We start from the raw sequence: 9071 nt of genomic DNA, 5'->3' as shown, positions 1-9071 counted from the left end.
CTCTCTCTCTCTCTCTCTCTCTCTCTCTCCCCCCCTCTCTCTCTCCTGGTCTCTCCCTGGCCCTGGCTCCCTCTGTCTCTCTCCCCATGTCTCATCCCCTCTTTTAATCTCCCCCATCTCACGCTTCCTATCTCTGTCTCTTGCTCTCTGGTGGAGCATTGTGACCGGAGAACCAGCAGGTAGGAGCCCCCAAGCTGGGTAAGGAGATGGAGGTGGGGGAGTGGGATGGGAGGGAGATTATTGGTCACTGTTGGGGGATCCAGGCCCCTAGACTGGTATTTGCTGGTGAAGGGGGGTGGTGTCCAGGATGAGTCTATGTATCGGAGATTGAGTCCCCTGGACTGGTCTGCTTGAAGGAGATAAAATCTTCCAGACTGGTCTATAATGAAACTGGGGGCCCTCAACTGATCCGTGCTGGGAAGGGGGGACCCCAGGTGGTCTGTCCTGGGATGGGGAGGAAGGTCTGAGTGAGTGATCTGTGCTGGGTGATGAAGACGTGGATTCCCAGATCTTTCCTCCTCTAATCCTCGGGGCGAGGGGGGGTGTGGGATGATTTCTTAGGATTTGGGGGCATAGAGTGTCTGTGTCCCCTCTGGCTCATGGTACCTATCCATGGTCCTCTCTGTCTCTTTTCTGTGTATGTGCCCCTTACCTTCATGCCTTTCCATCTTTCTGTTTCTTTGTGCTGCTGCTGTTTGTGTTCTCCAGGTCTCTTCAATCTCTTTCTGTCCCTGATTCCCCCCCCCCGACTCCCCTTCCTCTTATCTCTCTCTCTCTCTCTGTCTCTCCATCCCCCTCTCCATCCCCTTCTCCCTCTCCCCTCTCTCCCCTCTTCTTCTCCCCAGAGCCTGGTAAATCCCCGCCCACACACTCATCTCCACCCCCGCTTGCGGAGGAGGGTTTCAGGAGGGAGGGGTTTGAAATGAGAGTGGGCCCCATGACTGTTCCCACTACCTGAATTCACACCATCGTCAGATGGAAGGGTTTCCATCCTTTCCCCCTCTCCACCCCTAGCTCAGTCTCTCTAGCTTAAACCCTAGCCACCCCCTCCCCCTATACTCAGGTCTCCCTATGAGTCCTGACTGTATTCTGACCTCCATCCTCCCCACCCTTTGGGGGCTGGCTTGCCAAAAGAGGAGAGATAGAAGACGAGGGCTCTGAGGAAACTAGTGTGGGGGATGTCTTTTCATTAACATAGCCTTTCGCCTGTCCCTGGAGGCCAATGTTTATTTCCTGAGGGGTTTGCTTAAGACGGTTCTTGCTGAAATCGAACTCCTCATCCCAGATTAGGTCCATTGAGAGGGGGTCGAGAAGATGGGGGCAAAGTGAATATGACTGTGTTGTGAGTGTGTGTACATGTGTGTCTATAAGTAGTGTCTGTGTGTCTCTGTGATTGTGTTTCAGCCGGGTGACGGTGGGACCATGTGTCTGTTTCAGACGGGTGGCTCTGTGTATGTGTTTTCCTGGTGAAGTAGTTTACGGTTGCATGTGGCCATCCATATGAGTGGTTGATTATATGTTAGTATTCTGTAACTGTTTCCAGTTATGTAGCTGTGTGATTGTGCATTCATGCCTAGGAAATGTCTGTGAATGTGTGTGTGTGTGTGTGTGTGTGTGTGTGTGTAGGGGGGTGGTTGTGTACCTGGCTCTGTGGCTGTATTGGTGAATGTGTGTGTGTGTGTGTGTGTGTATGTGACATGCCCAAAGTTGGGCATGGACTGTGGTTGGCAGGATGTGTGTGTGTGTGTGTGTGTGTGTGTGTGTGTGTGTGTGTGTGTGTTTTCACTGGAAGGGGCTATGCTCTTCACATTCACAACCAGAAGACCCAGTGCCTTGTACAAAGCCATGGACACAGAGTCGAACAGCTGCCTGTCAGTCACACGCACACACACATACACACACACACACACACACACACACACGCACAGAAGCATATGCCCAAAGGAGCACAGGCACCTGGAAGGAAGAGGACACTTCCTGCCTGGCCCCATCCTGGCCCACAGCCCAGCCAGCACCGAAAGATGGGGGTCAGACTATGGGAAAGACTTCCCCACAGCCCCTAGAAAGTTAAGATGCCCCTGACAAAGAGAACGGATCCAGCCCCCTCGGGATTAGGTGACCCAGCCTCGTCGGGCCTAGGATCTCAAAGCCCCGGTCAGGTTTCAGGTCAATGTCAGGGAGAGAGAAACGCTGATACCTCCTGGCATTAGAAATTGGGTGGCTGCTAAGAGGCGGTTACTGGACGTGGGGGTCAAGGGGGTACCCCCCAATCCTACCACTGGGAAGTCCTTCCTATGAGTCTGCCCACCCTCCCTCCTGCTGTAGGAGCAGAGGTAACGATGACTCAGTAAGAAGGAAGCCGAGAGCAGGGGAGGGCAGGGGAGGGCAGGGGAGGGGAGGGGGAGCAGACACACTGTCTCTGAGTGCTCAGGGGACACCTAGTCTTGGCCTGGCCTCCCTCCTCCCTGCTTTCCCCCACCACCCGGCTTTTAATAGTCAGGAATTGGTTGCCATGACAGCTGGGAGGAGGTGGGAGCTGCTTCTGTCTCTTGTGTGTTGTGACATGTCTGTTACTGTCCCCATTCCCTTAGCCCAGGGGGTCCCAGATCGCCACCCTGTGGGATCATGGGGAGGGGGAAGGGGTCTCCAAGCTAGGCATTCTGTCTCCCTCGATCTCTCCACTCACCTGCCTCGTCTCTCTGTCTTCCTGTCCCTTCCTGGTCTCTGTCTCTTTTCTTGTCTGTCTCACTTTGCCTCTACTCCTGATTTCTCTGTGTCTCTCCCTTTCTCTGACTCTCTCAGTCTGTCTATCTGGTCTCTCCCTGTATGTCTCCCCATCTGTTTGGTCTCTGTCTCGTCTCTGTGGTCCTCCCTTTCTCCATCTCTCTTCTGGTCTCTCTGTTTCTCCCTATCTTCCCCACTCTCTCTGTCTGGTCTCTGTCTCTCTCCTTATTTTTTTTTTGTTTTTACCTTGGTCATTGAGATGTGTCTGTCCCCACCTAGTTTTTCTGGTTCTCTCATTCTATTTCTGCTTCATCTCTCTGTGTGGCTCTCCCTCTGTTTTTGAGAATCTTCCTTGAACCTGAAACCCCAGTGTGTGTGTGTGAGGACAGACAAGTTGAGTCAGAGCCATATTCCATTCCCTAAGTGAGGAGGTCAGTGAAGACACTTGTCATCCCCCCTTCCCCACTCCCTCCCTCCTTCAGGACCATGGGCTTGGGAGGACAGAGGGTAGAATTGATCTCTGTTTTCTGACTGTCTGCCCTGTCTCTGTGAGAGTGTGTCTTTCTTCACCTCTGTGTATCTCTGTCTCTCTTTGCTGTTTTGTGTGTCTGTGCCAAGATTCCCATGTCTTTGCTAGCACCTCCCCCCCAGCCCTCCCATAACCTTCTCACCTGACTGCCCTTCTTTATCTCTACCCAACAGACCAGGTTCATACTACACTCCCTTTCCCTGTCTCTCCATGGCACCCTCACTAGCTCTGGCTGGGGCTGCCCTCCTGGCAGGTGTGGCCCCTTGCTCTGGGGACACCCCTGCCTCAGCCTCCCCACCACCGACCTCAAGTCCCAATACAAGCCAGGAGAGCAGCTGCCCTGGCTCTACACGCTGTCAACCTGGTGTCCTGCTGCCTGTGTGGGAGCCAGATGATCCATCACTGGGAGACAAAGCGGCCAGAGCTGTGGTCTACTTTGTGGCCATGGTCTACATGTTCCTGGGTGTGTCCATCATTGCTGACCGTTTTATGACCTCCATCGAAGTCATTACATCCAAGGAGAAGGAGGTCACCGTCACCAAGAGCAATGGGGAGACCAGCGTGGGCACTGTCCGCATCTGGAATGAGACTGTCTCCAACCTGACTCTCATGGCCCTGGGCTCCTCTGCCCCTGAGATCCTCCTCTCCGTCATCGAGGTGTGTGGCCACAACTTCCAGGCTGGGGAGCTGGGGCCGGGCACCATAGTGGGCAGTGCCGCGTTCAACATGTTTGTGGTCATTGCCGTTTGTATCTATGTTATCCCGCCCGGAGAGAGCCGACGCATCAAGCACCTGAGGGTCTTCTTCGTCACAGCCTCCTGGAGCATTTTTGCCTACATCTGGCTCTACCTCATCCTAGCTGTCATCTCTCCTGGTGTTGTCCAGGTAAGCCTGTGGCCCAGGGCAATGTTCCACCAAAGCCAGGCTGCCCCTCCTGCCTCGCTGCTCCAAGGCTGCTTTACCTAAACCCAAATCCCAACCCACTGCCTCCCCTTGCACTCTGACACTATATGATTCTCATATCTCCCTCAGTATGGTCCAAGTAAGCTCCCCTAAACCTGCCTGCTGTCTCAGTCCTCACCCTTAACCTGCCGCCTGGGTCCCCAACTACCCTCTTCCCTTCTGACCCCACCGCTTCTAACCGCTACCCCCAAACCTGTAGGTCTAGCATCACCAGATTCCAAGCCCGCCATTTATAGGCATACAAATAATAGCTCACATTTATAGAATGCTTTAAGACTTTTAGAGATGGTTAGCTCCTCCTTACTCTTCCCTCCAGGACTATGGGGGAAGGGGAGGAGGAGACAGCAGAATTCTGTATAAAGGATTATGGGCTTGGGGAGGGGGGGAGGGAAGTCCTGTCTTCCTAAATCTCTCTTTTCTGTGTATTTTATCCAAATGGAATATCTTTATTTCTTTCCACTTTCACCCCTCCAGGCAGAAGGGCAAGGCATCAGATTAAGGTTGAGGGTCCTCTCAGAGCTGGGACAGTTATCAAAGGGATAAGAAGACAGATGGACAGACAGAGATGGAAAGAGACAGAAAGCTATGAGAATAAGTGAGACACAGCAATAGAAGGAAAGATGTGGAGAGAGGGAACGATGAGACCAGAGAGGAGGGAGGAAGAGAGAAGATCAAGAAGAGTGAGGACTAGAGAGGCAGAGACAGAGGAGGAGATACACAGAGATGAGGAAAGAGATGGGGAGTGATGAAAAACTGAGCTGGAGGGAGAGATGGAGAGGGGGAGAGAGAGAAGGAAGAAGGGAAGGAGGGACAGACACAGAGACATTGGCTTGTGGGAGCACCAAACAGAAGAGGGTAAGCTCAGCTTCTCTCTTAACCACTCCCCCTTTCTCTCTCTGTCCCTTCCCTGCTGTGCTTTGCCCCCAGGTGTGGGAAGCCCTGCTCACTCTGGTGTTCTTTCCGGTATGCGTGGTCTTTGCTTGGATGGCTGACAAGCGCCTGCTTTTCTACAAGTATGTCTACAAGCGTTACAGGGCAGACCCCCGAAGTGGAGTCATTATTGGGGCAGAAGGTGACTACCCCAAGGGCATCGAGATGGACGGCACCTTTGTGGGGCCGGATCATCACCGGGTAGAGGCTGGGATCGGGCCTGGGCCAAGCCCCGAAGACCGTGAGCTGGACGAGAGCCGGAAGGAGGTGATTCAGATTCTCAAAGACCTGAAACAGAAGCACCCGGACAAAGGCCTGGACCAGCTGGTGGGCATGGCCAACTACTATGCCCTTCTCCATCAGCAAAAGAGCCGAGCCTTCTACCGCATCCAGGCCACACGCCTCATGACCGGTGCCGGCAACGTGCTTCGGAAGCACGTGGCCGATGCCTCCAGGAAGCCGGCCCTGCTTGACGGTCCTGATGAGGAAGAGGAGGACGGGGCCAGCCATATCTTTTTTGAGCCCAGTCTGTACCACTGTCTCGAGAACTGTGGCTCTGTCATGCTCTCTGTTGCCTGCCAGGGTGGGGAAGGAAATAGCACCTTTTATGTTGACTACCGCACTGAGGATGGCTCTGCCAAGGCTGGCTCAGATTATGAATACAGGTGAGATTCCTCCTCCTCTCCCACCAGCCACCCAACCACTACCCCCAGCCTACTTCCTCCCTGGACCCTAAGATTTTTTGTTCTGCCGTCAAGCATCATAGTAGCTGACCAGCTCCTATATACTGTGGCTCTGTTCCTGGTGGGTGATTTAGGAGCTGGGGCTGGGGGAAGGAATTTATCTGAGGAGAGTAGAAGAGTCATGGTGACAGAGATATTTTTAGGGTGGAAGTGGAATTTTTGTAGCTAGGATCCTGTGTTCCCAAGGGACCCTGGCCCAATGCAAAAGTTTGAGGGTGGGGAGGGAAGGATAGGAGGAGTGAGTTCCTTGAAAAGGCAGATTATTTCATAAATCAGACACTTTTTTTTTTCCAAGTGGGGAGTTCCTTGTAAGGAAATACCCTTCACTAATACAAATCACCACTTTCTCTTTGACTTCGTGTCAGGTTACTGAGTGGGGGCTCCAAGAGGTGACTTCACTTGCTCAGGCCACACAGCCAGGATGTGTGGGAAACAGAATGTGAACCCATCTCTCCCTGACTTTGAGAGCTAACCACTATCCTAATGGCTGCCTCATTAATGGAAATCAATTAATTACTATGCATCAGGCACCAGTGGGAAGCACCCCCTTTTCATTAGGGATGGAGATAGGAACTGAGGCTGTCATCTCATTGCTACGGGGCACTCCCAAATGAGGGAACTTTCTCCTCCAGAGCAGATCCACACAAGCTCTGCCACTGAGAGGCTGGCTGTCTATCCACTAAAACAGGATGCCCTTCATGGATCGCCAGTTCCAATTTCCTGTGACTTTGCTGGCCCCCACCCCATCCCCAGTCCTAAGTCGAGCTTTGGGGGTGGCTGAACAAAGGGAGCCCTGGGGTGATTCTTGGGGAGAAGGGGAGGGAGTCTCCCATCTCACTGGGGAGAAGGGGCTTCTTCCCAGCCCCTGCAGGGAACCCTCTAGCCCAGGAGAGAACCCAGGACCACCCCACCAGCCAGTCACCGGAGCAGTTGGGGGAGGGAATTGGGAAGGCAATCCAAGAAGGAGACCGTGCCGAAGTGAAAATGCAGAGGTGGAAAGCAGTAAGCTATATTCTGTTTTAACACCTGGGAGTTGTGAGTCTCCTCCCTTCTCCTCCCCAGCTAGACTGGAGGGATGGGGAGGAGACTCTGAGGGTGAGGCCTTAAGCTGCTCTTTCACAGTCTCCCCTAGACTTCTACGCATTTTGGGGGGGCGGGGTTGGTAGCCAGGTTAAGATTCCTGGTTTTGCCTCAACTCCAGCTACATGACTTTGGGCAAATTCTTTCCCCTCTCTGGGCCAAGGTTTCCTCACTTGTAAAAGGAGGGGATTAGAATAGCATCTCCAAGGTTCTAAAAGGAAGATTCTAAGATCCAGGCTGTATGATAACTCCTGTTTTTTTCCCCCCATGAATCCCCCGAAGTGAGGGCACATTAGTTTTCAAGCCTGGTGAGACCCAGAAGGAGCTACGCATCGGCATCATAGATGATGACATCTTTGAGGAAGATGAACACTTCTTTGTCCGGCTGATGAACCTGCGGGTTGGCGATGCCCAGGGCATGTTCGAGCCTGACGGCGGTGGGAGGCCCAAGGGCCGGCTGGTATCCCCCGCCCTTGCCACGGTCACCATCCTGGACGACGACCATGCAGGCATCTTCACTTTCCAGGACCGGCGGCTGCATGTTAGCGAGTGCATGGGCACTGTGGATGTCCGAGTGATCCGCAGCTCTGGGGCCCGAGGCACCGTACGCCTGCCCTATCGCACGGTGGAGGGCACAGCTCGTGGCGGGGGTGTCCACTATGAGGACGCCTGCGGGGAGCTCGAGTTTGGAGACGACGAGACCATGTGAGGGGCCATGAGCTGATAGGGGACAAGGGAGGGCTGAGCGGCTCATACCCGGGGACCAGAGGGATTGTGTCCCTAGGGAGAAGGGGATACCAAGGAATTCACAGAGAGACTCAGAACAGAAATGGGCCTAGAAAGAAAGATGTTCCAACTGGCTTTGGTCCAGGGGTGGGACAGGAGTCCTTGAGAGGTGGGGAGAAGGGCCCCCACGTGCCATCCTCATGCAGGGAGAGTTTTCTGGCTGGGGATGGGCCGTCATCTCTCCTCCCTCTCCCTGTATCCTCTCCCCTAATTAGCCGTGTTTGCCAATAGGCCCCATAGGGGGCCAGTGAGTGACTCACTGTAGGCTGGGTTGGCAGAGGAATTGAGATGGAGGAGAACAGGGAGGAGCGGGGAGGAACTGAGGAGAGCATTGGACCCCAGAAGGACACAGATGGCTAGGGCCGGAGGGCAGTGGGAGAGAAAAGCCCAAGCCCTGGGTGGGCAGAGAATGTTTTCAGAGCTGTTAGTGCAGCAGGTGGGATGGAGGCCAGAATGGAAGAACTTCCTGAGGTAGATTCCCAGAGCCTGGCCCCTTCTTCCCTCACCCTACAGCCCCCAAATCTAAATGTACAGATTTGGTCTGAATCTGTGCTTTCATCAACGTGAGGGAATTCCCAATGTGGAAACTCCCTCCAATGATTTAGGTCAGCAACTCATCTGTAACTTATAGTCTTAGGTGCCTAGCTCCCTGAAAATTTAAATCACTCGACAGCCAGAACATGTCAAAGGCAGCACTTGAACCCAAGTCTTCCTGACTTTAGGGCAGTCCTCTATCCAGCAACCCATTATGCTTCTCAAAAATGCACAGTTCCATGTAGAGAGGTGGAGAGAGATCCAGAGGCAGAGACATGGAGTGAGACACAGGGACACACATGAGGGCCAAGAGGTAACAGCAAGGAGAGAGACACAGGGAGATGCAGAGATAAGTGCCAAAGGGAGACCTAGACCCAGGAAGATCTGTGAGGAAAGAGACAGACACTCTGAGACAGGAAAATCAGAAATATGTGGAAATATGCAGATGATACCCATGGAGACAGACATGTAGATGTGGGAAGAATTCCTGCGTGAGCCTTTCTCATGTTTCCCCAATCTCTCTTTCTCTCCACCTTTCTCTTTCTCCCTCCCTCTCTCCCTTTCTCTTTCCCCCATCTTTCTCTCTCTCCCCTCCCTTCTCTCCCCATCTCTTTCTCCTTCCCTCCTTCCCTCTTTTTCTTTCTCTTTTTCCTCTCTCTCCCCATTGTCTCTTTCTCCCCAGCTCTCTTTCTCCTTCCATCTCTTTCCCTCTTTCTCCTTCCTCTCTCTTTCTCTCTCTTTTTCCTTCCCCTCTCTTTCTCTCTCTTTTTCCTTCCCTCTCT

The 9071-nt window shown here is 53.3% G+C and overlaps 1 protein-coding gene across 2 annotated transcripts in view; it reads left to right on the top strand.

The window, feature by feature from the left end:
* The first annotated feature begins 3463 nt into the window (after positions 1–3463).
* Positions 3464–9071, top strand: part of SLC8A2 (solute carrier family 8 member A2) — a 12678-nt gene continuing 7070 nt past the window's right edge. For both annotated transcript variants that reach the window (XM_027846039.1, XM_027846038.1), the window contains exons 1-3: positions 3464–4138; positions 5144–5811; positions 7252–7674. In XM_027846039.1, the coding sequence (XP_027701840.1) occupies positions 3464–4138; positions 5144–5811; positions 7252–7674 (1766 nt within the window). The remainder of the gene's footprint in view (positions 4139–5143; positions 5812–7251; positions 7675–9071) is intronic.

Source organism: Vombatus ursinus, unplaced genomic scaffold (genome assembly GCF_900497805.2).
Source record: "Vombatus ursinus unplaced genomic scaffold, bare-nosed wombat genome assembly UNPS02015030.1, whole genome shotgun sequence".
Lineage (NCBI taxonomy): Eukaryota > Metazoa > Chordata > Mammalia > Diprotodontia > Vombatidae > Vombatus > Vombatus ursinus.
The sequence above is the reverse complement of the archived record's forward strand: the minus strand, read 5'-3'. Positions and strand labels throughout refer to the sequence as shown.